Source organism: Triplophysa rosa, linkage group LG10 (genome assembly GCF_024868665.1).
Source record: "Triplophysa rosa linkage group LG10, Trosa_1v2, whole genome shotgun sequence".
Taxonomy (NCBI): Eukaryota; Metazoa; Chordata; class Actinopteri; order Cypriniformes; family Nemacheilidae; genus Triplophysa; species Triplophysa rosa.
The window spans coordinates 3,557,753-3,585,645 of record NC_079899.1 but is presented as its reverse complement, the minus strand read 5'-3'; the positions used below and the strand labels follow the sequence as shown (position 1 = coordinate 3,585,645).

General features: G+C 37.8%; 1 protein-coding gene across 2 annotated transcripts; it reads right to left on the bottom strand.

Moving 5' to 3' along the window:
- Window positions 1–2,629: 2,629 nt before the first annotated feature.
- nol10 (nucleolar protein 10) lies at window positions 2,630–27,795 on the bottom strand. Of its 2 annotated transcripts, none has more exons than XM_057344735.1 (21): window positions 27,612–27,795; window positions 25,999–26,044; window positions 25,789–25,887; window positions 25,608–25,685; window positions 25,136–25,173; window positions 24,667–24,803; window positions 24,218–24,283; window positions 23,804–23,864; window positions 23,641–23,726; window positions 17,644–17,722; window positions 17,410–17,559; window positions 17,257–17,323; window positions 16,274–16,326; window positions 15,746–15,872; window positions 6,956–7,035; window positions 6,762–6,860; window positions 6,408–6,494; window positions 6,157–6,324; window positions 5,758–6,065; window positions 4,989–5,091; window positions 2,630–3,061 (listed from the first exon to the last, which is right to left on the bottom strand). In XM_057344735.1, exons 1-21 carry the CDS (start codon window positions 27,675–27,677, stop codon window positions 2,921–2,923), a joined length of 2,139 nt encoding a protein of 712 aa, XP_057200718.1. In that variant the 5' UTR covers window positions 27,678–27,795; the 3' UTR covers window positions 2,630–2,920. The 2 variants fall into 2 exon arrangements, with proteins under 2 accessions (XP_057200718.1, XP_057200719.1); XM_057344736.1 differs by having other exon boundaries at window positions 5,758–6,062.
- Window positions 27,796–27,893: the final 98 nt, after the last annotated feature.

Sequence of the window (27,893 nt, the reverse complement as noted above, 5' to 3'; positions counted from 1 at the left end):
GATCAACTGTCATGTGAACGTCTGTACATGTTAGGATTTGCAGAAGCATGCGCTTTTCACAAAGAAAGAATCTGTTAGAATTTTATCACATTACAGTGAATCAAGATTATATCTGCAAATATGATCATTTTAAAGTCATTCGAGCATTTCCATTTTGAAAAACAGAAGTGTGGTAACCAAACAGATTACAATCATTTTGATAAATGGGATACTATACCATAGGTTATTTGGTTATAAATATATAAGAACAGAACCCACTATGGGATTATAATAAATAAGAATAATTTATAATTGTTTAAAGGTCCAGCGTGTCATTTTTTGGAGGATCTATTAACAGAAATGCAATATAATATACATAACTATGTCTTGAGAGGTGTGTAAAGACCTTACATAATCAAGCGTTACGTTTTTATTACCTTAGAATGAGCTATTTCTATCTACATACACCGCGGGTCCCCTTACATGGAATTCTCCATGTTGTTTCTACGGCAGCCCTACACGGACAAACTGCTCTAAAGGGCGCGTTTCATAAGCACATTATCTACTTTGGCAAAGAAGCGAAAAGTGCTTCGAAAGGGAGGGGGAGGTGGGTTAGAGAGCCGTTGGTTGTAATTCGTAACCTCACCGCTAGATGCCCCTAAAATCTCCACATTGCTCCTTTAAATTGAGTGATTTTATAGTTTTGAGAACATAAAAATGTCAATCATAATGTTTACATGAAGCTCACTGATTCAGAGGTTGGGAACAGCCGTCTATCATAGTAATCCTTACTTCACAATCCTGCCTTCAACCTTACTGAAATTTTTTAGGGTGCTACTTAAAAAAATAAGCTTTTATAAGCGCATGTTTACATTAAAAAACAATGGAAAGTGGGTTAAACACATTCTCGTTGGGTTGCCTTTTAAAAGTCTCTCTCTTTCATTCACATGCACACGCTGCCTCGTTATTTCTCACTAATAACTTCACTGAAGCAGCACAGCGCAAATGAAAAAGAAGTGACGGTTTGGAATTAGTAGCGGAGGTTTGTTTAACTGTATGCTGGGCTTGAATTTGTGGCAGAAGGTAGTTCCCCATTTCCTTTAAAAACCGGAGGGTCTTAAAGACACTCCGATGTTGTTTCTGATTTATCTACACACTTGCGCCGTCAAACTGTTGTATAAATGCAATATCACTCTCGCAGTTTTAATTCTCAAGTTAGAACAGAAATGTTGGGTCGGTTGCGTGAACTGCTTAGACTAGTTTTAGAAGTTAGTCATCTAATTTTTTCCTTCAGTCATAAGTGCTTTGAGTCGGTTACATTAAAATAGACAGAACTATCGGAATATAAAGATGAAACTGAAATCGGAAAAGTAAGATTGATTAGTATTAACTAATTTCTAGTCAGCGAGACTATGGACACAGTCTCAACTTACCCAAGTTAAAAACACTTTTCATGGGCTGTAATATTGTTATTATTATACGTTCTGTCTGAATGCAGTAAGAACACAATAGGAAGTGGCCGACATAAAAACCCTCAGATGAGCAACACCGTGCTTTCACTTCTAAATATGACTCAATATTCAAATATTACCAGCTGAAAGCTTCATCTTCGGTCGAAGATCTCATTTGAATAACAATCATTTTTCAAAAAGAAAAGCCTGGCAAATTTAGGGCTATTGGAATAGCTAGACTCAGTTAAAGGGATAGTTCACCGAAAAAAGAAAATTCTGTCATGAATTACTCATCTTCAAGTTGTTCCAAACCTGTACAAATGTCTTTATTTGGTTGTACACATAGAAAGATATTTGGATAAATGTTAGCAACTGAGATTCCTGGGGCGCCATTGACTACCATTGTAGAAAGTAATTATTGTATTTTTTATGTCAAACACAAACGATATTTTGATTTTTTTTGGAAAACAAACAGTTCTGGGGCAGCTCAGACAACCCCTTTTGACTATCCCAGAAATCTCAGTTGCTAACATTTGTCATTGAGCTCAACAAAACTAAGCTATGTATACAGGTTGAGTAATTCATGACAGAATTGTCATTTTTGGGTGCACTATCCCATTGTTTATGTTTATATTTCTTAGACCCACAGGATGAATTTGTGGCCCAGTGATGGTTAAAGAAAAGGTCGAAATCGCATCACGAGTTATCACGGTTAGAGCTGGTGTAAGTGTTTTATAAAAATATAAGAAAACAATTTAAAAAATAATTGTATCAACTCGTGTCTGTTTCAGTGAACGCACAGCTTTGCACTTGTGACTGATGTACTTCATTCATAAACAACAGTTCAATTCAAACACATATTTTTGTCTATAGATCTGCGGCCGGTCTGTTGACGTTGCTATAGGTTAGGTGCCTTGCTCAAGGGCACATCAGTCGCTACCCGCTGGCCCGGAGAAACCAACCGACTCACTAACCACCAGGCCACGACTACTGCATGCTGTAGAAGTTCCTGACTCACCTTTCCACTTTATTTTGTCAACCTCTGTGTTTTTGTTAAACCAGTTTTGTAAGTGTAACCTGGAATGAATTATACGGGTGTGAATAAGTATTAAACGTATGTAAAAATATTGGAACGTCAAGTGAAGTAGGATTCAGTTCGTAGTGTGAATGAAACAGATGAACCGAGAGCAGAAGTGGGTTAAAATGTTTTATAGTTCTTTACAAAACAAAAGCTCCTGTTTAGACTGCACTGTGTGTTGTTGTGGAAAAGAGGACGGCGTTCGACACACACACACACACACACACACACACACACACACACACACACACACACACACACAGTCTGTAAATGATAAAGTGAGACAGTTCTTGCTCATGACGGTCACATTACAGTCTCGTAAACATCTCTGTGCATTAAAGAAGGAAAACATGGCAGACACCCGTCCGACACATTTTGACGGCGGAATTCAAGTCTGTATGTCATTCTGATGTTAAAAGGGTCTCCTTCCTCGTCCTCTGCCCCTTCCTCTTCCTCCTCTGTTAGAATGAAGGTGACCTGCAGCGCGTCTGATCTTCCTCCTCTCCTCGTGATGGTCACGTTCAGCTTGCTGTTGATGTCTCTGCTTCTCCGTCTGATAGAGATCAACAAAACAAAAATCATTCATGGAGTTCTTCACAAAGACAAGAAATGTAGGCACGTAACAAATCTTCCAGTTTATAATCTCAATTGGTGCCATCTGAAATGACTAGCAACTCGTCAAGTTTTTTACATGTTTTTATTTATAGTGAAAATGATTCATTTAAGTGATTCTTAAATTCATTTAAGTGATTCTGCGCTGCAGTGATCGCTGCCCACTGCTCCGGGTGTACGCGTGTTCACTACTCTCTGGATGGGTTAAAAGCAGAGGTCACATTTCGGGTATGGGTCACCATATCTGACTAATAGGTCACTTTCACTTTCACTTTCACTTCACACTTCTTTAGGTCATTCTAACTTTAGGAACAAGACTCATTTGAATGACTGAGCTTACTTTGACATTCTTTATAAAGAATGTATTGTATTAAATACATGTGTATTAGGCTTGTTAACAATGAATCGATGATCGATTAATCAAAAGTATTCATTTAAGGTTCTTGATTTTTGATTAATCAACTTGAACACAAATGCATTCAGTAATCTGTAGCTTTACGTACATCATGCACAGTTACAGACATTTCTATTAAGTGGACTATGATACCCCATGTGCAATTTGTAGTATTAATAATTAACCAGTTAATGGTAATCGATTAACAGAATTCCTACAGTTTTCTGGAATCTGGCTTAAATAATAGTTGGTCGAGGAATAGTTTCAACGACATAAAAAAATTTGCTCTCCAACATGGTCTTAGAAAAAAAATGGGTAACAAAATGCATTTAAACCTGACAAAGAGTCCAAAGAAGTCCAACATAAAGGCCCTGTCAACTCTCTGCTCTATAAATACCGTAACAGAGCCACAGACAACAAGCACTTGTTCTCATGGGAATGCATCACGTCTGTTTACGCTAAAACATTCAGGTCCACATACAAGAAGGGTTCAGAGTAAATCCAGTAAACCGATTTATTGTCTTCACGAATGTGAATCGGAGAAATGGAGTGGGTGTGTGAGAGGTCAGAGGACAGACACCCATTCTCAGGTCATTCTTGGGTTGCTCGGAAGAACCTGAGCTGAGAATCAGTCTAAACCCGTTTGAGAACAACACACTGACCTCCATCAGACAGAGAGAGAGACATTTTACAGCATATACTTGCATAACTTATTATACTGTTTTATAATACTTCATTCTTTTCTTTCTTTCTTTCTTTCTTTCTTTCTTAAATGCATAGTTTGCTTTCTTGGTTTTGACATATAGAGATTTATGTCTTTCTTTCATTTTCACCACAAAGATGCATCTTTTTTTTGGTAAACACTATTTGCACTACTTGTACATAGCCCAGCGGCAAATGCACAAATGTGCAGTTTTTGTTATGCCAATAAAACGCACTGAAACTGAAAATTAAGAGAAAGGAGAGTCAAAGAAAGAGAGAGAGAGCGTATAGGAGCGTATTGTGAAAGACACAAATGATGTCATGCACTTATATAACAGCTCTGTTCTTACAATTATAAAGTGCTGACAGAAGAGTTCATTGAAAAACACAGAAACACAGCCTTTAAGAACATCTTAGAATGTATTTTTTATATAAATTATTTTTCTCTCTACATTCTATGTATTGTGTGTTTATTTTTGCATATTTCCAACATTCCGTGTAATATCGTGAGAAAAAAGTACCTGATTGATCAATATATACTTGGAGAATTTTGATTCTGAAGCCTATTAAAATAAACGATATTAATTTGTTTTCATTTGGATTTTTCCACGATATGGTTTCCATGAAGTTGCCCAATAGCTGTATTTGTCAGACCTCAAGCATGAATTTCAAATATTGTGTTCAATTGGATGAGTATGAGAACGGGTGTTCACGTTTTGTTTTCAGTTAGGTAAATGAGTGCCGTGCACAGAACGTTCCGGTCGTGTTTTACCTTTTTGAGGGTGAAGGTGAGCTGTTTACTTCCAACAGCTGTGTCATTGAGGTTCAACATGCCAGATTTCTCCTCTCGCTGCAGTCTCTCCTCCAGAGACGTCCTGTCCAATGACAAACATCACCCTTATATTCAAGATTCATTTAATATTCATCTACAGTGGACTGAGTATGACCTGTCTAACGGCAGGCAACACGAATATAAAGCGATGATACAGTTGCAAGAAGTTGAAAGCACAGACTTGGGAATGATCCCAAAACAAATATGGTGAAGTAATAAAAATATTAACCAAACACATAAATCTAAAATATTGGACTGCTTTGCTTTGGACTGAATGTGGGTCACATGACTAAACACAACACTACAACAGCGTTTCAAATGTATCCAGAGGGCATTTTCAAAAAGCGTTGTTTTTGTTGACAAAAAATGGATGTCGGGAGCGGGACGTGCATTACAAACACAAACTTTACAGACATTAAAAGTCATAGAAACATGTCATGACCTCTTTGTCGACATGTCAAATTCAAATATTAAGCCAAAGAACCAAAGAGGAAGCATTGAAGACACGTGAGGCGGTCATGTTCTCTATATTTGGCCAACTGAACCCGAGTCACAACATGTGTCGCCTGTCAATAAACCAGCCAACACCACACATGCCAATGGGTGTCATATGATGTCTTGTGGAGATCATTCATATTTCTAAACCAGCTTAAAAGCCTTAATCAATAAGACGCTAAACTATAAAATGAGTATAAAACGGTTCACGTACTTGAGCATCTTTTGTTTGCGGGTCACGTCGCTGAAGCTGCGGAACTCTTCTCCCGCTTTGATCTGATAAAACCGGGGTTGGTTCTGCGGCTCCTGCTGAGGGTTCCCGACTGGATCTGAGGTCACTAAGCTGGTATTGCGGTCCTGTTGCCGACTGTCGTCCCTCTCTTTGATCTGGCGCGCTCTCCCCTCCATCTTCAGAAGACGCCTCTGCTCCCTCACCTCCTCCACCCAACTCTTATCATCATCAGAGCTTTCATCTTCCTCCGAGCTGCCGCGGCCCTCCACCTCCTCATCCGCCTCATCCTGCTGATACGAGCAGTCAAGAGAAAGCTCAATTTTTACTTTCAATCCCCAACTATATTAATCAGATGAATTTGTGCGATCTCATGTGGTGTACCTCCTCCTCTCGCTGGACGAACTTGGTGAGTTTCTGTCTCCTCCTTTCACCCACTTTAGACACGATGGGGTTCAGCAGGCGGAACTCTTCGCTCTGTGAATCCACCTGGAAGTCTGGGTTCTCGAACATCACCTTGAACCGATCGTCCGCCAGGAGGTCGACTGCGTCCTTGGGAAAAACGGAGGATTTAGAGATAAAGACAGACCATACTGAAACATGCTGAAATGGGAAATTAGGAAAAGATCTCTCACGTTGCCCTTCTTCTTCCTCTTCTTTGCATTAAGATCGCTTTCCTCCATGAGCTTCATGGCCAACTCTTTATTGACCTTGGGCAGCTTCTGTTTTGCACACAGATAAAAGAACAAGACGACAGAAATACTCAAAGCCTTGAAGATAACGGACCATGAAAATTTGACAATCACATTTACTTGAACAAGACGAAGTGAATTTTAGAGCAATGTGGGCATTGCTGGTGATGCAAGAACAAATATTAACAGTTATATTTTTATATATTTACGGCCTTTTTGATACTTAATAATGACCAAGAATGCCAATTATAATGAAATTGATTCAAATAAAAAACTCCAAACCACACACAATGTTACCTTGAGCTGCACTCTCTGTGCTCTGGACTCGTCGATCTTCTGTCGGATTCGGTCTTTCCGGTACTCGTCATATTCGAAGGGGTTCGCCATGTTCTTCACCTATGGCACAAGTCAAATATGTTTGATTATCAATAACGATGACATCAGGTGAAATGCACGAAGGTTTTCACACAAATACTGTCATTCAGAAGTACCTTGTGGTAGAGTCTGATGTCCATGAAGAAGCCGTGCATGTAAGCCCTGAGCAGAGCGGAGCCGATCAGATGAGTCAGACCTGAGATTAAAACAAAATATATATATATATGTTCATGGTTCAGTTCTATAGCACCCCTGCGGGTGAGAGAGAAAGCGCCGGGCTGGAGCGGGTCACGAAACTACAGACTGAAAGAAGGTCAAAAGAATATTTGATTTCTTCATTTGGTATGGACGGCGTATTTCACACGTTTTTCATCATAACGCCCAACTTGCAGAGCGCCGAGTTAACCACGCCTACTTATTGACATTCCGCGGAGAACACGGAATAGAAAAATCTCTTAAGGTTGACATTTTATTCCGCGGTAACGGCATATTCCGTCATATCGTCCAGCTTTAACTTGTATAATAAAGTTTGTTGGGTAAATACTAAGCGCAATATATAGAAATGAACAAAATGTTGCAAATGTGCATGACGCAATGGCTGCAGTAAAATTGTCAGATTTGTGTTTAAGAAAACTGACCGTTCGCTTTCAAAAGTGCTAAAAATGCTTTCTTTCCAAAATATGGGACATGCACGGTGTGAATATAAATTTTAGTTTTTAAATACATTTGAATATAATTTAAATAAATTTTGAAAACAAAGCATTTTCATATTGCATATCATATTTAGCATGATTTATAATGCATTTCGCAGTTTTCTTCTATATCGTGTATCCCTAGTAAAAAGGATGCAAATTCTTTGTAAATTAGTCAAATAGACATCTACACATGAATGCATCTGCACTTGATGCAAGAAGGCTATATGGGTAGTTGACAATACACTTGTCCTATTGAGTGACAGCTAAAATGTAAAAAAAAACTGTTCATAATATTTTATTTTATATTATTAATAGTTGTAATATAAAATAGCATAAGAGAAATGTTTCTTCATTGTTAGTTTCTTGTTAATTTTGCTGTCACACCATAGCACAAATTTACAGTATATTTGCCAACTACCCATATACAAAATACTTTTAACACTGCAAGTCACTGTAGTGTAGTTCTCAAACTAAAGTGATGTTTGAAAGAAAGCGTATGCCAGATTGGTAAATTCAAGTGATTTTGAAAACAAATGAAGCTTAAGCTTTTTTCATTCCAAGCAACTTTCATTTACATTTAATGAGATTTTTAAGTGTAACAACCGTTTTTAACCACTGTTGTGGACCAGAAACCACGCAGGGACATTTAATGACCTTGGTCAACACATCGATCCTGACTGAAGAGATAAAACCAAACAACAACAAATTCTTTCCTTAATCTGTGACTAAACACTGATAAATATTCTTGCTAAACACTTCATCACTGCTCTCCAGCCATCAGGACATCACTGCTACTTTACTGCAACATTAACATTGACTTATTTTGTATATTTATGCATAGACACTTAACGATTATACTACAGATAAACCACACATTAACTACAACACAACCGCTCCAGACACCAGTTGAAAGACGTGACAACTCCTGGTGTAAACAAGCTTTAAGCCAATCAGAAACTGGGTTTTCCTCACACATACATGAGGCGGATCATTTGTGAACCCTGACATGATCAGAAGAGAGTTCATTAGATATCTGCCTCCTCTCTCTCTCTCTCTCCAGACTGACTGTTATATAATCATGCATTCTTCCCCCCACCCCACCCCTCTCTGCGTCACATGATCTGCTTTCTGCTGATGCCAACATTCCTGAGCTGCTTCCTTTCATCTTTCCCGTCTTCTGCCCACTGGACTGCATCTTGACATAAAGTCTGTCCTGTATAGCAGACCTTCTGTCTGACAGCACTCAAGAGGGTGTGTTTATATTTGGCATTAACATGCGATCTCGGTGATCCGAACAAGCAGATCGGATCTTCAGACAATCAGGACACAGCGCGTTTACACTTGTCAACATCAAGTGTCTTCCACATCTGGATATCTGATCGGATCTCCATAGTTTCCCACCCATTATTTTAAAAAGCCTGCAATTTAAAAACAGCCCCGGTGCGGGACGATATCACAGAACACGTATAACGGCGAGGATGAGCATGTTACAGATAATGATACGCTGGAAATAGGGTTCGAACACCTTTTACAAAGTCAAATTCCAGCACTTTTCAAGTACTTTCAATGTGTGTTTTCATGCTTTTCCAGTATAAATACTTCATCACAATAAGTGATGATATTGTGCTAAAAAGATCCTAAAATGACATTCCCAACTAGGGTTGTCACGGTACCATAAACATGTCTTACGATACTATACCAGCTGAAGTATCTCGATACCAGGTATTATCACGATGCTGTGCCATATAATTCACATCTATACAAAAAACACAGATTTAGATTAGCACTAGAATATGTTGTTGTATTAACTGTAGCAATTGGATAAATTGTAGCAAATACATTTACATTTAGTCATTTGTAAATACTATAAATACTGAAGTACACTAAAATATTTACTATGATAAGACTCAAAAACACTAGTATCTATGAGTTTTAGTAGTTTACTGTAGTAAATACTAAAGTACACTAGATCATTTTTCACGTAGGAACTAATTCAAATGTTGGACAAATTTAATTGATACAGCAGTCTTTTTAAAGGGAAATATTAGGCTTACTTTAAATGCAGAACTAAAACGGCCAGTTTACCAACTCGTTCAAATCACCAATTTGAATCATTAACTCGTCCGAGACATTAAAATCACACATTCATTTCGGAGATAAACACCGCAAAAAGGCAGATACAAGTGTTCAAATAAATATCAATGCGCATATGCAACATTAACTACGGTACTACGATACTACCGTTTCAAAAATAGAGAGGCATCGCAGGTATTTTGAAGCTTTAGCATCGCGATGCTACCGTAGCACCGGTACACCATGCAACCCTATTCCCAACTGAACATCATAATCTCATTTTTTACGGAGGTTGCTTTTAGAGGGTTTTGCATCTGAACTCTTCATATGTAGCCACCCGCCACGTGCGCAGAATTACGGCGAGGCTCGAGCGGAATGTTTTTAATGCGAACGGCAAACGCAATAAGAACTTTTCAGTTATTTTATCTAAAAAGTGAACTATTGTCACATACTAATTTCAAGCAGTTTCAAGCCCTTTTTAAAACCTTGAAAACACTGCATTAAAAATCAATCATTTTTCTGGATTTCCAGCACTCGTACGAACCCTGAGGAAAGTATCCGCCGCAGCCATGTTGAAATCGATGCAGCGGTGGGAAGTAAACCACAGTTAAAACGATTTATGATCTTATATGTGAAAGTATAAGCAGAGGATGTTTGTCAAATTACACAAGCTTTTGTACTTGACCTCTTCAGCCATACCACCATCACATACTCAAGCTGTGGCGGGTTTCGCACGCACGCACAGACTCTAACTGTGTTTTTAAACACATCATTTGTTTATTCATGTCACAGACACATAAAATAATCACATAAGTAGGCCGAAGTTACTATGAACAAAAGCGACCACTTACATCGCTCTTGTCTACTTGGGTTGGTTCGGCTGAAAGTGACAGCGCGTCGGTTCTTCGGTTTGCGCTCTAAATAGCGTGCTTACTGACATCAGCTATTAGCAACACTATACAATCTTGTTTCTGTGTGTAAATGACATACGTGTATTCAAAGCTCCGTTTCAAGCTGCGCAGGACAGCGGGAAAACGGAGAGTATATTACGCCGTAGGCTATACAGTAAATACACACACGTATGTTAGAAACAAGCTGGTATAGTGTTGCTATTCATGTCTGTGACATGATAATAAACAAATGATGGGTTTAAAAATACCGCTGGTAAAATGAACAACTGTGCAACGTTCGTGAGCAAGAGTAAACTTTCCGCTGTATTTTTCATCTGCTGCGCAGTCTGACAGGCTTCGGACAGACGAAAGAACAATAATAGCGGGCTGTAGATAAACTGGCTGGATTGCGTTTACATTACACTGAGATCCGATCGCAATGCGTCCTCGATCAGGACATGCTGATCGAATAACATTCTGTTCTGAAGCGCGTTTACACTTGTCTTTTCAATGTGTATGCGGACAACATCCAGATACAGGTCGCATGTTAATGCCAAATATAAACGCACCCAGAGACTCAGGGGCAGGATGTTCCGAAACATTCTTTAAGAACGTCTTGCTAACATTTCTATTGGGTTACGAAAACGATATTTCTAAATGTTTAAATGTCCCACTAACAATTTAGTAATGAAATGCTTTCAGAGCAAGACATATAATGTTGACAAAACACTCTTTTTTCAAAGAACTTTTAGAGAACATACGCTCACACTTGTGGTTTCCTGTCAATAGTAAATCCAGAGCAATTCCAGTGTTGTGGGTGTGACATTTTCAGTCAAAACTTGAAATATAAATTCTCAGAGAACATATTCATTACCAATGTATTAAACATCTGTTAATATTTTACGAAATCCCTGGTGATAGAGTCCAGCCATCAGAAAAATAAGTCTATGCACAAGTTTTCTATTTAAAAAGATGGAAAAATCCACGCGTTATGGACGCATTTTTTTGAGAGACAACATACTTTGAAGGATTTCTGATTAAAATGTGCAAACCAGAAGCAATAATACCTAACAAATGGAGAAAGGATTGCTCTTTATAGAACATAAAAAATAGTAAGATATAGCTATATTTTAATGTTCAGGTGACCATTTATGAGGAACATGGAGCGTTATATGGATGTGACAATTCATTTACCTGACTATGGAAAACTTTAAGAGGGTATTTAAACCACCAAATATTGACATCTGACCAGTGTTGGGTGTAACTAGTTACTGAGTAATTAGTTACTGTAATTTAATTACTTTCCCCTTAAAAAAGTAAAGTAAGGGATTACTCTTATTTTTTCTGTAATTTTTACTTGTCAATATATTTGGTTTTTTATCGGACATCAAGCAGCGCTACTCAGACCGATCGGCGTGTACCACAGAAGAAAGTGTCTGTCATTAATTGCTCTCTTGTTACTTTGAAATAAACTGATAGGTCTGCGCAACGCGTGCATAAAGTGGAAAACATAATAAACCACAAACTTAACATTACGCTGTTGTGCTGAGTGCGCGCTTTTCTTATGGGTTAACTCTAAACAGTCACCGCATCATAATAATGTATGAATGCTCTGGTGCGGATAGTAAAGTGATACTGCCATGCGGGGGAGTGGGACAATGGCACTGTGAAAAAGGCCTGATGCATGGTCCGCATTTTAATATATGGTAATAAATAAATTAGTTCAACTGTTAAACACTTTTTTGCTTCATTTTTTGATGGCTCATGCGCTACATGTTTTGACTGTTTGTGAACTCCCATTTTACCATGTGTTGTGCCCTATTTTCTCCATGTTTATATATAGAGCCAATGATTAAATTACTACTGTAGCTATTGTATCCTTGTAGATTGAGTCACTTAATTTTGCTCTTAAAATACACCAGATTGCAGCATTTACCTTTAAAACATGCAACATTTTTTTACGGGGGAGAATGCCCCCGGACCCCCTAGACGAAAATACCTTTAGCCCCCATAGTCTCACAAAATTCTGTGGGAAACACTGAGTGGAATTGACATTAAAATTCAAAGTCTAACTTTAAAATGCATGCATTAATGTATCTTTCTCACTAGTGTTATCAAAAGTCCTGATACTTTGGGTCCAAGTCGGTACCTAAAAAGAAAAAAGTTGGCGTTACCTAATTTTCATTAGACCCGGTAGCAACGATGTACCGGGTCAACCGGGTACTGATGCTCTGTCTGACAGGTTGTCAGTCGGAAACTTTTTATAGACGCAAAAAGACGTGATGAGCGGAACTCCGATCCACAAGAGATGCGCACAGAAATACCTCAGATTAAAGTCATATCACGAAGAAAACGAACTGAGTTTTGTGGTGAAAGGAGGAAACATCCAGATTTATTTGAATAAGTTCAGGCAGTAAGTTTTAAATTCTGTTAGCATTTGCATTATGAATGTTTTATCATATGTTAAGTTAAAGGTTACATTAAAATAAACGTCTCTGTTTGCGTGTTAAATTGTTAGCGCCAATGCTAAGCCAGTCAAGTGTCCTTATTAACCATTTAATGCTTTTATAACTGTAATGGGGTCAAATAAATGGGAGGACAGGATGGGGTTTACAGTACCTATTTTATATAGGCCTATCTGCAATCTATGTGCTAGAAAACTAGCATACTAACTGTATGACTAGCAATGTGTATGTCTTGGATAGATAACTCTATTGGGTTTAAAAAGTCACATTTAAACTAAAGAAAAATATATCTGTTGCATTTATTATTTTAATATACAGTTACCTTAATGCAAGTAATCTTGTGTAAATGCAGTATAAAAACTGAGGTTTGTTGTAATATTGCATATGCATGTTTGTTCAGTCAGTTGACTTACTGAAGTTTATTCTATGTGTCTTATAAAGCAGCAGACTGAGGAGGATGTTCATCAGCATGAACAGCATGACTCCTTTGAGCACACAAAAAGTTTAAGCAACAATAAACGTGTATACTTCATGTACACAAAACAGCATTGCTTTTATACATTTATATTAACAATGAGCTTTATTAATAAAATTGTGTTTCAATTAGCATGTACTGGTGTTTTGCTTTGGTACCGAAATTGGTACAGAGAACCGTGGAATTTTACTGGTACTGGTACCGACTACTGAAATTTAGGTACCGTGACAACACTATTTCTCACATTTGTAATTAGGGATGCAACTAACGATTATTTTGATAATCGATTAGTTGGTCGATTATTTTTTCGATTAATCGGATATAAATGTAATTACATCTTTTGCTTATGATAAGTAAATCAGATATGGGAAAAGTATACACAACTGAACTCATTAGCCTTCTCCCAAAATGCTGTGAATGTCTCCATAATTAACACACCTGGTGAGTTGATTCAGGTGTGTCATATTAGACGCAACTGACAATAGTCTCTCCCAAACGTGGGAGCGAGGGGAGGGTCGGCCAAGGAAATATTTTTTTTGTGCCATGAAAAGTGAGATATTTGTCATTCAAATGTAGTGAAGTACAGTAAAAAGTAAACAGAAAAAGTAATACTTAAGTACAAATACTCAAAAAGTGTACTTAAGTTCAGTACTCAAGTAAATGTACTTCGTTACCCACCTCTGAACTAAATAAACCACCAAATCAGGGTATTTAGCCTAATATGTACTTTGCAAAGTGCAAACGCCACAAATTGAGATTTACTAATATAATCTTTAATTTTGTCATTTAAACACCTCTCCCCTTTAAACTTTAAAACTGCGCATCTTGAAGAGATGCATGCAAAACACGACTGACTTTAAAACTGCGTACCTCGCGCTGCACAATGAGACACATGTGACTTTAAAACTGCGCACCTCGCACTGCACGGAGAGACAAGTGTGACTTTAAAACTGTGCACCTCGCGCAGCACGGAGAGACAAGTGTGACTTTAAAACTGCGCTGCACAAAGAGACACGTGTGACTTTAAAACTGTGCACCTCGCACTGCACGGAGAGACAAGTGTGACTTTAAAACTGCGCTGCACAAAGAGACACGTGTGACTTTAAAACTACGCATCTCGCGCTGCACTGAGAGACACGTCTGACTTTAAAACTGCGCACCTCGCGCTGCACTGAGAGACACGTCTGACTTTAAAACTGCGCACCTCGCGCTGCACTGAGAGACACGTCTGACTTTAAAACTGCGCACCTCGCGCTGCACTGAGAGACACGTCTGACTTTAAAACTGCGCACCTCGCGCTGCACTGAGAGACACGTCTGACTTTAAAACTGCGCACCTCGCGCTGCACTGAGAGACACGTCTGACTTTAAAACTGCGCACCTCGCGCTGCACGGAGAGACACGTCTGACTTTAAAACTGCGCACCTCGCGCTGCACGGAGAGACACGTCTGACTTTAAAACTGCGCACCTCGCGCTGCACGGAGAGACACGTCTGACTTTAAAACTGCGCAGCTCATGCTGCACGGAGAGACATCTAAAATGGTAATTTTAAAAGGTAAGAAGACGCGTGCTTGATTTATAACTGCGTGACGTTACTTAACTAATCTTACTTAACTAATCAAGGTTGATGTAGGATATAGAAAGTAATTAGTAATAAGTAATGAAATACTTTTTGGTGAGAGTAATTTGTACAGTAATCTAATTACACTACTGATTATGTAATTAGTAACTAGTAATTAATTACTTTTTCAGAGTAACTTACCCAACAATGCATCTGACCTATTAGTATGGTAAACATGTAAGTTGTCATCTTAAGGTTGACATTTGCATGGAATTGCCCGCCAGTTAAAGTACACATCGTAATGTACAAAATGTTCTAATAGTAAATAACCGAAAACCAGACTCACCCAAACATTCCTTTCATACTGTTTGAACGCCTCCATATAACCTGTCATGACGCGTTATAACACCATCACCTGCATAAAACCTGCCCTCGCACAACTCTAATGTGTTTTCAGAAGAACAGTTGTTCATCGATGAGTCAAATGTCCGTGGTTATTTTCTCACTTGCTTTGAAAACAAAAGTTCCACAACAAATTTCTGCACGTCGCCGAGTGCCGAATCATAACTCGCAGCCCTGCGACAGCTGCTTTGAAAAGTATGACATTTAGTTGTAAACATAATGTCTGCAATGGGTTCTTTTTGACCTCATTTCATTCACATATCAAAAACTGAAACCACAACGTTGAGAGGAAACGTATGGAGGATCGCCTAGGTTGTGTCCCAAATGAACATTGTGAAGTCTTACCCAGGTTCTCCAGGTCCTTTCGGGTGACGAACTTATAGTCGTCATAGATGGTGCTCTCTGGGTTCTCCTCCAGCTCTTCTGTGAGGTTATCTAAGAACGAGCACCAGCGTGGAGCCGGACCAAGAGCCTGAACAACAACAAAGAGTCTGAAACCTCACAGAAATGTTTGCATTGGCATTACCATTATACATGTAAACAGGTTCCTATTTTCAGTCACGTCCTACAGTGTAAAAACAAGAAAAAAGCTTGTTGTTAAACACTACAGTGCTTCTGCAAGTATACATCATAACATGCTAGTATTTGTTGTACTGCCTTTACAGTGATGAGTAATAATATTTCACAAAACGGCACAATGCGTCATAATGTTCTGTATGCAGGACATAGATTTTGAAGTAAAACTCTCTCATTTATTCAATCGAAACTCAAAAGATGCTTCCGTGTTGGCTTACATCATGAAGGGACTCAGAAAAAAAGAGGAAGGTGTACAGAAACACAATGACTCATCATAATACACAATGTGCCACTTACAGGAATGTAAAAGGTGTTCATTTTGGGATCTTCATTGGCAGTGAACAGCATACCTACATAATTGTGTTGGAGAACAATAATCAGAAGAATAACACTATTGAGAGGTTAAGAAACCTGTATAAACAATAAGCACACTCGACCGCATGCACCGCCAATGTCAACACACTCCTCACGAACACATACAGGTCGAAACATTCCAATCATAATATAATATTGTGATGATAAATAAAGCTTGCTAGGGATGTAACGATTTGCCGTGAGCCGGATGAAAATCGATTATAATATGTGACGATTCAAGTCGGTTGAGATGTTAAATGAAACGCAATACATGTTTTGAACAGCAGGGGCAGCTGTGTTTACTCCAAACTTGGTACACGTGGATATGCTGACATTTCTTAAAAATCCAAGTTATGAAAAGCACAGACAACGTTTGTTTATATTAAAGAGACTTTTGAATTATTCATTTTTTATTTGATTTGAAATTTGTTTTAAAATTGCGATCTAGTTTGGTTATTTGACGTAAAATATATTTTTATTTTACAAAGAAATGTGCAGCATTTGAGAAATAATAAAAGGGCACTTGTTGATTTTTAATTCGTCTCAACTCACTTTGTAAAAACAAAATCGTATCGTGAGATCAGTATCGTGAATGGCATCGCATCATGAATCGTTACATCCCTAAAGCTTACATAATCAAGAAAAAATGAATTTAGAAACAAGTTTACAAGTATACAGTGAAATTAAAAACATCATTCTTTGATAAAGCTCTCATAATAATATAAATATTAAAATAAAACTCTTATTATCAATATTGTATTACTACTACTATCGGAAATAACTCCGCGCCAGTATCTGGTTAACACGTGACACAAGGCAAAATATTTTTTTCATTAAATAGATATTGTGATAATATTGTTATTGTGAATTCTTTTGTTCGCAATGATCTGCTCTTTTTGTATTCTGTAGACATTTGTGTTACTAACCAGAAGAAGGGTAGAGACACACATCATTGATGTTGGCCTGAGGTTCGATAGATGAAAACATTTTCCCCTGAAATGAGACACGATGTTTACGACACGTTAAACATCCGGGTGTAAAGTACATCAACAAAACTAAGAGCTGACGGCTGGTCTTACATTGTCTTTGTTCCACATCTTGATGATTTTGGAGTCTGCGGATATTACTAGATCCAGCGGGTGGTGGAAGTGAAGGGCTTTGATGGGCAGACCGTAATAATGATCTTTAACCAGCAGCGGATGTGAGGAACGCAGGTCATAGAGAAGAACCTGACAACACAGTACAAGACGGATTATTCTCCATACTGTCAGCAACATTTGGCTTAACGCTAAATATGAAGGTTAGGTTATAACCTGTCCGGTGCTGGTGCCCACCGCCATACCCAGAGAAGCATCAAACTTCAGAGCACTGATCGACGGCAGGCCTTGAACTCTAAAACAGAGGAAACAAGTGACCGTTGATCATTGAACATCTGAATGAGTGATGTTACAAGCGTATTATATTGAGGTAACAGAAACGAACACCGTGTCTACACCGCGACGCAACACATTAGAACCAGTGTTGGGTGTAACTAGTTACTAAGTAATTAGTTACTGTAATTTAATTACTTTCCCCTTGAAAAAGTAAAGTAATTGATTACTCTTATTGTTTCTGTAATTTAATTACAGTTACTTCTGATGTAATTAAACTAAATACTTTGTGTAATATGTGTGTGCAATAGTGGAATTGGCATCAAAAATACAAAGTCTAACTTTAAAATCCGTGCTTTAATGTATAATTCTCACATTTGTAATACTTTGGTCAGTTAATAATACTACTTTATCTAGTTTAATATTATTTGATTGAATGAATTAAATAAGCCGTTTCATGTCTATCCTTCAATCACTTAACTAATTAAGATTGATGTAGGACATAGAAAGTAATTAGTAATAAGTAACTAAATACTTTTTGGTGAGAGTAATTTGTACTGTAATCTAACTACACTATTGAATATGTAATTAGTAACTAGTAATTAATTACTTTTTCAGAGTAACTTACCCAACACTGATTAGAACCCATTATAATTGTACATTTTGACCACACTGGTTGCAGCGCGCAGCGACACGACAATCCCATTAGAACAAGCCGTGTGCCCAGTGTAGACACGGTGTAACGAAATACTGAGTAGGTGTAAAAAAAAACATTCATTAACTAAAATCAAATAAAACCAAGGCATTATAAGAAAAAAAACTCACTATCCATGACTCTCACTACACAGCTTATAAATAGAGCAGACTATGGACAGGTAACCTTATGAGCCCAGAATATAAATGAAACAAGCAAAGTTTCATGTTTTACATGAATTCTTTTAGAATGTCTTATAACACACTTTGAAAGGGTGTGAACCAGCATCTGTTTGTTATTAAGTTTGTTGAAGCTTCACTTGAGGCTAACTTTATCTAAAAGGTACTGTGCCACTAACTAATTACACCATTACCTTGCTAGCTTTGCTTGTTCAGCCTTTAAGTTTCATTTGTGCATGGGTAACAAAACGTGTCACTGACTAGCTTACGGTTCTAGCTGGAATGGGTAGGGAGAGGGTGCCTTTTTTTGCTTTTCTACTGTTTTCCTGATTTTGGCTAGGGAGAAAGTCAAATTGTCAAGCCGAACCAAAAACTCTCTCTTGCTCCTTTGAAGCCCATTCCGGTCATGCGAGCATCTTTTGAGTGGCTGTTGCTGAACTGTGTAGGTCCTTTGCCCTAAGTGAAAGTCAGGTCATAAGAACACTGACTTAAGTGTGTTTTGGTTTAACACATTTCCCCAAAGCAATTCCCTTGCGCTCCATGAAAGCACAAACAGTTGTTTTTAAACTGCTTGAAAGGTTTTGTACGGTCTTTTTTCAAGCACACCACATGACACCTATGGAGCAGCAGCTAATCACATGTCAATAATTTTGAGCTACAGGAAAAAGTGAAAATTTTGGATTTTGGTCAAATTTGAGATTTTCATAAAAAATAAATACATTGCCCTCGTCTCGCGATCCCAATGATCCAAGTCGTAATTAAACATCTAAATTGTCTACGTTTTCTGTGAGGTGCACCATCCTAAGTCTTTCCTAATACAAAGGATGCGTGTCCATCGGAAGCAAAGCGATTGCGCGTCTGACGTTTTGGTTTCGGTTTTAAAACATGCAGGATTGAGAAAATAAAGTGCGGAACTGATGTTAAAAGAGGTATTAAGAGAGATAAAGTGCAGGACCTGATTGATGCGAGTTATAAGAGCTCAAAACTAAAAAAAAAGAAGAAAAAGTTCAAAAAGTAGATACAAGCAATACAAAATTAATCCGCGCGGCTCATATTAATGAATTATGAAGTGAATTGATCGGTGTCTAAAATAATGATTAAATATCATCTGTAAACTACAGCTTCTGTGACTGAAACTTCGCACAAATATCAATCGCACCCAAGAGCCTTACTCACTTAGAAGGGCAGAGCTCTAGAAGTGGATATTCGAAAGGGAGACTGGCAACTGTCTCTCATAACATAGCCGTTTCGATCGTGACCTGAATAATAAATATCAACGCCATTTTCTCTTTATCAGAGACGACACTTTGTTTTCGTCCCTTTCAGCAATGCTTTTCAGAGGCGCAAACATGACGTTTAGAAAGCGTGATTCTGGACCAAAAAAAGACGATGCTGTCATCTTGATTCTGGTTAGACTAAGGATTAAAAAAAGACGATGCTGAGTCTAGTTGCCCAAGGACCCAAAAAGATGACGCTGTTAGCCATTATCTTGATTCTGGTTGGCCAAATCAATCCAGGTGCTGGACCAAAGACGTTTCAGACGCTCGAGAGTAGACGCCTAAGACCCCCCATGGAAAAAAACCACGATTCACATAAATGGCCTATTTTTGATTCAAAACGGCGAATTTCGCCAAAAAGCGACTAGTTTACAGGTATGCTATACAAAGCCATGGGAAGACCATATCCAAACATTAGGGGGCGGTTTCCCGGACAGGGATCATCTTTAGGCAGGACTTAGGGCTGTCACAATTATTAAATAATCGTCTCATCGTGATTGTTTGACCTCATCGCAATTATTGCACATCTCTATAGAAGACACTAGGGGGAGCTGTAGTGCCTGCATATTGCATATTTTAGTGTATTTATTGTAACTAAAGCATTGTAATACTTGTAAAATGTACCACCACAACACAATAAAAACTAATGCTGCATATACCATAAAAATAACCTGCAGTACAATTTAATACTATTTAAGCTAATCTCAGTGTGAAAACCAGTTTACCAAAATTTCATTAACATACAAGTAAAATTTTATTGTAGTCTTGTAAATGAGAAAAAAACAGACTAGAAGCATTTCGATGACTGACAGCATATCAACGGTGGCTTCACTCCTGATCAATTTACTTCATTTACAAGTATTTGGCGGTTGTATTATTGACAGGTAAAAGCCTAAACCTTAAATATATGATGACCCAATATTTTCCGATGTATTTCCAAGAAAAAAAACATATTTTTTTATATTCAGAACAATATGGTCATTTCAAAGCTGAATCAAAAATGTATGAGAAATAAATGTCAAAGCTCTAAAACAGACAATTAATCGGCATAATCGCCAAAGCCCTAAAACGGACAATTAATCATCATAATCGCAATGATTTACTAGACAATTAATCGTCAGCCAAATTTCATAATCGTGACAGCCCTAGTAGGACTAGGCCTTAGTTAAATTAGGATATTTAAGTCATTTTTAAAGACATACTTTACAAAGAAACATTACTGGTGTGCATCTTGAGACAATACAATTGCACTGGTCAGATATGCCAGTGCAAGTCTTTTTCGATCAAGGCACCGCTTACATTTAAGTAAGTCTGAGACTAACCCTGTCCAGGAAGGGTTCCCTGTCCGGGAAACCGCCCCCAAAGATGGTTTTTAAAACACTGAAACTTGCTTCACTAACCACCTTTCTAAATGTGAGATTGACAAGGCCACAGTAACCTACCCAAGCAAAGGTAGGAACTGGTTGCGCGAAAGCTGTTGAAGCTTAGGTGGAAGCTTTTCTTAAGTTCCCTAAACCCAATAACAAGCGTGAGCTTTGCAGATTCTTAGGAATCTTTTTTCCATCAGCTGAAACTCGTTCATTGAAACTCTATTATTCACAGCATACATAGAGCAACATTCATGATGAGGAACATTCTCCACAGCCTCTGTGTATGTGTGCTTAAGAGAAAACTGTTGCTGATGACTTCTAGATAGGAAAAAGTCCTAATGTGTGAATACGTGAACCAGCAATTGTTCATTTGTGAAGTTTGCTCTGTCTTTAAGCCTGAATTGTGAGTAAATAAATGATATTGTGTCACTTAATATTAAGCCTTTTGCAAGCTTTGTTTGTTCTGCCTTTAAGCTTTACTTACGGGCAACTAAAAGGTGTCGTGTCATTTACTATTTACAATTGCAATGGTACGTCACCACAATGGCAAAAATGGTAATGAGCGATGCCAGCGGCATTAAAAGAAATCAAAATCAATCATAATCAAAATAAAAAATGCAAAGCGCTGGCAATGCAAATCCAATGCGTTTGATTACCAGCAAACACAAATTGAAATAAGTCATTTTGCATAAAAGCATTTAACAAATGCACAATTGTCATGTAATGTCGTCTTGAACCAAATCTTTGAACTGAACAACACCTTCACACAAAAACATGCTTCCATGTTTAAAAGCGGCACATAAAGCAGAATAAAATATAACAGAAAAAACTGCTCTCAACCCTTATTTTTAACAACATTACATCTTAAAATGACAAAACGTTAATGTAATGACTCTAAAACATCAAGCTTAGTTTGCTTTAGAGAGACATATTGGACTAAATCTTTAAAGCAGGATTGCACCCTATAGAGCTCCGGAGGTCACGTGACCCATTCTCTTTACACCACCACACTGGCAGTCAAGGACAGCCGGGAGTGAATATGAAATGAATGCGACAGCATGAGTCTCAAAGCAACAGAGTTCACTGCGCACTTTAATTCAAAAGACATAGACATGTACATAGCAAAACTTAATAAATTAAACATAACAGGTCCCTACAATGCCCCCGTGGTGCTTTTAACATGCATCAATAAAGCAGTAATACTCAAATCTGGTTCGCGAGATCCATTTTCCTGCCGAGTTTAGCCCCAACTCTGATAAAACACATGAACAAGCTAATCAAAGTGTTCAAGAATATGTCGCGTTCGATGGGCTGCGCAGATTGCTCGGCGTATAACATTAAAGAACCGCGAGAGCGAACGCGATTAGCTTGTTCATGTGTGCTTCATCGCGAGCCAGATTTGACTATCACTGCAATAAAACGTTAACGTCTAACGTTACAACTACCTCATCATCACCTTTCCCTCGTACCACTCAAGAAAAGCCTACAAAGCCTGGAGAGGTACAAATGGAAGCAGTCTAATTTTGTGATAAATATTCAACTTTAGAGTCTGCCGGCTAAAACCTGCTTTGTCTTCATTGAAAGGGTAACGTAATCGACTCTAGATGTCCTTGTTTGTATATTAGCCAGCATAGCTAAATCGCTGTGAGTAACTTTACAGTAGACATCATTAGGGATGGGCACCGAACCCCGGTATTAAACCCGCCCCCGAGGCGAAATTATGAAAGACCGGCGCATTAGTGATAGGTCGTTCTTGAACGATTCGTTCATTTTGAACAAATTTAAAATAAAGCAATTTTTTTTTTTGAACAGTTGTCTTTGAGTTGTAGGACATCATTTCAAATAATTAAATACATTAAACAGAAAAAAAGAAAGATATCAACATTCTTATGTAAGCACCTGACCAAGAAATGTTTAAGAAAAAAAACAATAAAACAAATTAGCTTGACACCTTAATTCTGTATGGTGCAACAAAGCAATGTTAATTCTGTTCCTAATTTGTTTCTTTTTATATCAAAAAGTACCAATAAGAATACCGTTAAAGTACCGGACCGATAACCAGTAACGATAAGAGTAGTAATACCGTTCAAATCTCAACGATATCCATCCCTAGACATCATTCATGAAATCAAAATAAAATGATTTCAACTGTACACCATGTTCAAAATAGTAAGGTCTAAACAGTCTGGTTTTAAATTATTGTCCGACCACTGTCGATATCAATGCTACAGTCGCTCTAGCGCTCTCCTGTTGGCCTACCAAAATGGCGGAGTTTAGATTACGTGACGTCAACCTCCGGAGCTCTATTGCATCCAATTTTCAATCCAGCAGAGTCGCCTTAGCTCCGCAACGTAAAGATATTTCATAGCAACCCTACATTGACAAACTGTTTTTGGGACAAATGAGGTCACATGACTTACTCTGTCCCGTCAGTGACGCTGCTGAGGGCGCAGTCCAATACAGCCACCCTATTCCTGACGCGAGGATCCCAGCATTCCACTCGCCCCTTCACAAACATCCCAACACACTCATTAACTAAAATAACATCAACGCGAGACGCATATTACACAGAATAACTCTCACCTCCAGTGTGCCCGCAGCGAACAGATGATGAACAGGGTTGATGTCACACACGTTCAGTTGTCTGTAAAGACATGACAGCTTCACATAAATTCTCATCAATCTCAAATCCTCATCTGTTTGGTGTAACATTCAGTTTAACAAAGGTATTAATATTACCAAAAAAAATTCACATAGCAAGACTGTAAGAGATTGGTTAAATAAAGAATTTAAAAATAGATATACTTTCCCTTGTAGTCATTAACATAAAACCTTGAAATATGATTCACGTCAGTGTTGAGAGACCTAATAAATTATATTTTATTTGATGATTTCTTTAGATTTCTTTCAAACTATCAAAAGGGATGTTACTGATGATGTGGCACAGAAGCATTATCAGGGCAGCAGTCTGACGCCCTCTGATGGCCAGATACTCACGCTGCATTTGTCTGTAGAGAATTGAGGAACCTGCCCTGCTCAAGGTTCAGCCGGAAGACCTCTGAGCTAGGAAAAAATACAAATGCATTTCAAGATTAATTTCTTTCATTACAAAACAACATTTTTATTTCATTGGATGACTTGGCTTTAATAATGAAGACATATCAGTCGATAAGAGTTCAGAATAGAAGTCAACTTTAATACTGTTTTAAGAGCATCTCAGGATGAGACCTCAAGAAGCTGTTTGATAAAATAACAAAAGATTTATTTTGGATAACTGCCATCATTACATTTGTGTTATTTCATTGTTTAATTGAGTTCACAATTTTTCTCAAAAATGTGGAATTTTTTTGATTAAGAATCAGTAACTGACTGTAAACTTTTAACAAATATGTTTGTAAACTGGACAGTCACAGACAGAATAATCAACTTCCAGAGTTGAATCTTACCTGGCACCTACAAAGTAGAGGTCACAGGAAGGGTAATGATAAGAGAAATCTCTTCCAAATTTCGGGATGCGAGTCTTATAGTAATGACCGTGTTGAGAGTGAAATTCCACATAGCGGTCTATATGCAGGAACACCAGCTGGATGCAAACAAAGACACATTTACACATATGATGCTTCCACATACGATATCCCATCTGTTTTTCAGAAATCAAACTTTACTTTATAAAACTAAAACACACATTTGTGACCCAGTCTGAAAGTGTAACTATGAGATAATGAGCATCAGTTTGATTTCAATCATTAATTTCACTATGATTTCAATCTTTGGCATGACCTTACTCAGTCAATATTAAAGATATCAAAGCTGTCACAATATTGTTTACAATGATTTTATGAAGAAAACAGACACACACACACACACACACACACACACACACACACACACACACAGGTTAGAATAGACAGTTACCTTAGAGTAATCATCTGACAGAATATCAAACGTCACCACTGTGGGGAAAAAAACATCAGGTGAGCATCATTACATCATCACGCACCTGTCGCAGTCATCACATCTTTTATAATTTATAAACAAAGGCTTGTTAACGAGAGCTTAAACTGTTGTGTGTGGCCATTCTGATGAAATATTAACCAGTGAAGTCAGACACTGAGAACATCAGACACCATCACACAGCAACAACCTAAAGAAGAAACCCTAAACATCACCTTTACAGTTACACCTTTTTTTAACACACTACCCTGTAAAATCTCTCGCACACACGCACGCACATATATAATATTTGATAAATATAATTATCTTGTAAAAATCTTGTTTTATTGTTACTTTGCTAGGACTTTTTAATGATTTTAAGTTGAGATTCGTGTTCTGTAGGTAAAGAACTGTATGTATGAATGCATGAGTTATTAATAAATATAACACTTACCATCAGAGTCAAGGCATCGCTCAAATTTTTGGGATAACTGATACGTGTCGAAACAGCGAACTCTAGGCTTGTATGTGCCTGAAAGGATTCGTAACAAACACATTGTTTTTAAAACACTTAAACTTTTGGTAATTCATAATTTATCTGTTGTTTTTTGTTTCATCACAGAACAGAGACCTACCTGCAGCTATAATGTACTGGCCATCACGAGACACTTTGATGGATGTGCAGAGTGTCGGCATCTCAAAATCCTGGATCAGCTCTATCCTCCTCAGGATATCTATTCAAGAAACAGACAGATGTCTTTTTAATCCTCTACAGGAGAGAGTGTATTTTATATGCAATGTATGGGGAAATTATTTTATGTAATGTAAACATTATAAGGCCTTACCAACATCTTTATTCTGTAAAGCTCTCTTCTTTCGATCAGACAACCACTGAAATTAAGATATAACACTACAGTTAAACATCATTGGCCACATTACTTCATTACCATTTAAAAGCATCATATATACAGGTGCTGGTCATATAATTAGAATATCATCAAAAAGTTGATTTATTTCACTAATTCCATTCAAAAAGTGAAACTTGTATATTATAGTCATTCATTACACACAGACTGATATATTTCAAATGTTTATTTCTTTTAATTTGATGATTATAACTGACAACTAATGAAAATCCCAAATTCAGTATCTCAGAAAATTAGAATATTACTTAAGACCAACACAAAGAAAGGATTTTTAGAAATCTTGGCCAACTGAAAAGTATGAACATGAAAAGTATGAGCATGTACAGCACTCAATACTTAGTTGGGGCTCCTTTTGCCTGAATTACTGCAGCAATGCGGCGTGGCATGGAGTGGATCAGTCTGTGGCACTGCTCAGGTGTTATGAGAGGCCAGGTTGCTCTGATAGTGGCCTTCAGCTCTTCTGCATTGTTGGGTCTGGCATATCGCATCTTCCTCTTCACAATACCCCATAGATTTTCTATGTGGTTAAGGTCAGGTGAGTTTGCTGGCCAATTAAGAACAGGGATACCATGGTCCTTAAACCAGGTACTGGTAGCTTTGGCACTGTGTGCAGGTGCCAAGTCCTGTTGGAAAATGAAATCTGCATCTCCATAAAGTTGAACAGCAGCAGGAAGCATCAGAAGCGTCTCGCCTGGGCTAAAGACAAAAAGGACTGGACTGCTGCTGAGTGGTCCAAAGTTATGTTCTCTGATGAAAGTAAATTTTGCATTTCCTTTGGAAATCAGGGTCCCAGAGTCTGCAGGAAGAGAGGAGAGGCACAGAATCCACGTTGCTTGAGGTCCAGTGTAAAGTTTCCACAGTCAGTGATGGTTTGGGGTGCCGTGTCATCTGCTGGTGTTGGTCCACTGTGTTTTCTGAGGTCCAGTTGGCCAAGATTTCTAAAAATCCTTTCTTTGTGTTGGTCTTAAGTAATATTCTAATTTTCTGAGATACTGAATTTGGGATTTTCATTAGTTGTCAGTTATAATCATCAAATTAAAAGAAATAAACATTTGAAATATATCAGTCTGTGTGTAATGAATGAATATAATATACAAGTTTCACTTTTTGAATGGAATTAGTGAAATAAATCAACTTTTTGATGATATTCAAATTATATGACCAGCACCTGTATTATAAATACAGCCAAAGCATACGGAAATTATCATTGGAATTATTATGATGTAATAACAATGTTATTTTTTTGTCAGATTACCATTTGCAGTACCATAGTTTTACTACAAATTTAGGGTTAAACTATGGTCCCTGTAAGACTAATGTGATTATGGATTTACTACAAATATTACAGTCACACTATGGTTACTCGTAAGGCATCGTTACAAAAGGATTATCATATACTAAAGTTGTCCGGTAAACGTGTGTAATGCTACACATAAATGAGTCGGGTCCTGTAAAATAATAAAGTTTTGAACTAAAAGGTTCATTGTAACATGTCATGCGGTTTATTTACTGAAGATTGAAAGGTGTGTTACCTCCGGAAGAGATTTGCCATGGCTCAGATTATATATCTTCACATTATTTACACTGGACACCTGCATGTCTGAAGTCGTCGAACACAACACATAAATCTGATGTATAAATACTGATGCAAACAGCCAGCATGAACATCAGGCACCAGAGCTGATCAGACGCATGTGGTTACCACAACAGGAAGTGAGGCTGTCCGTGTTCGTGTGGAAACACAAGGCCCGGAACAATAGTTCCTAGAGCTCACCCTAATAGATACTTACAAAACATTACAATAGGCTCTGATT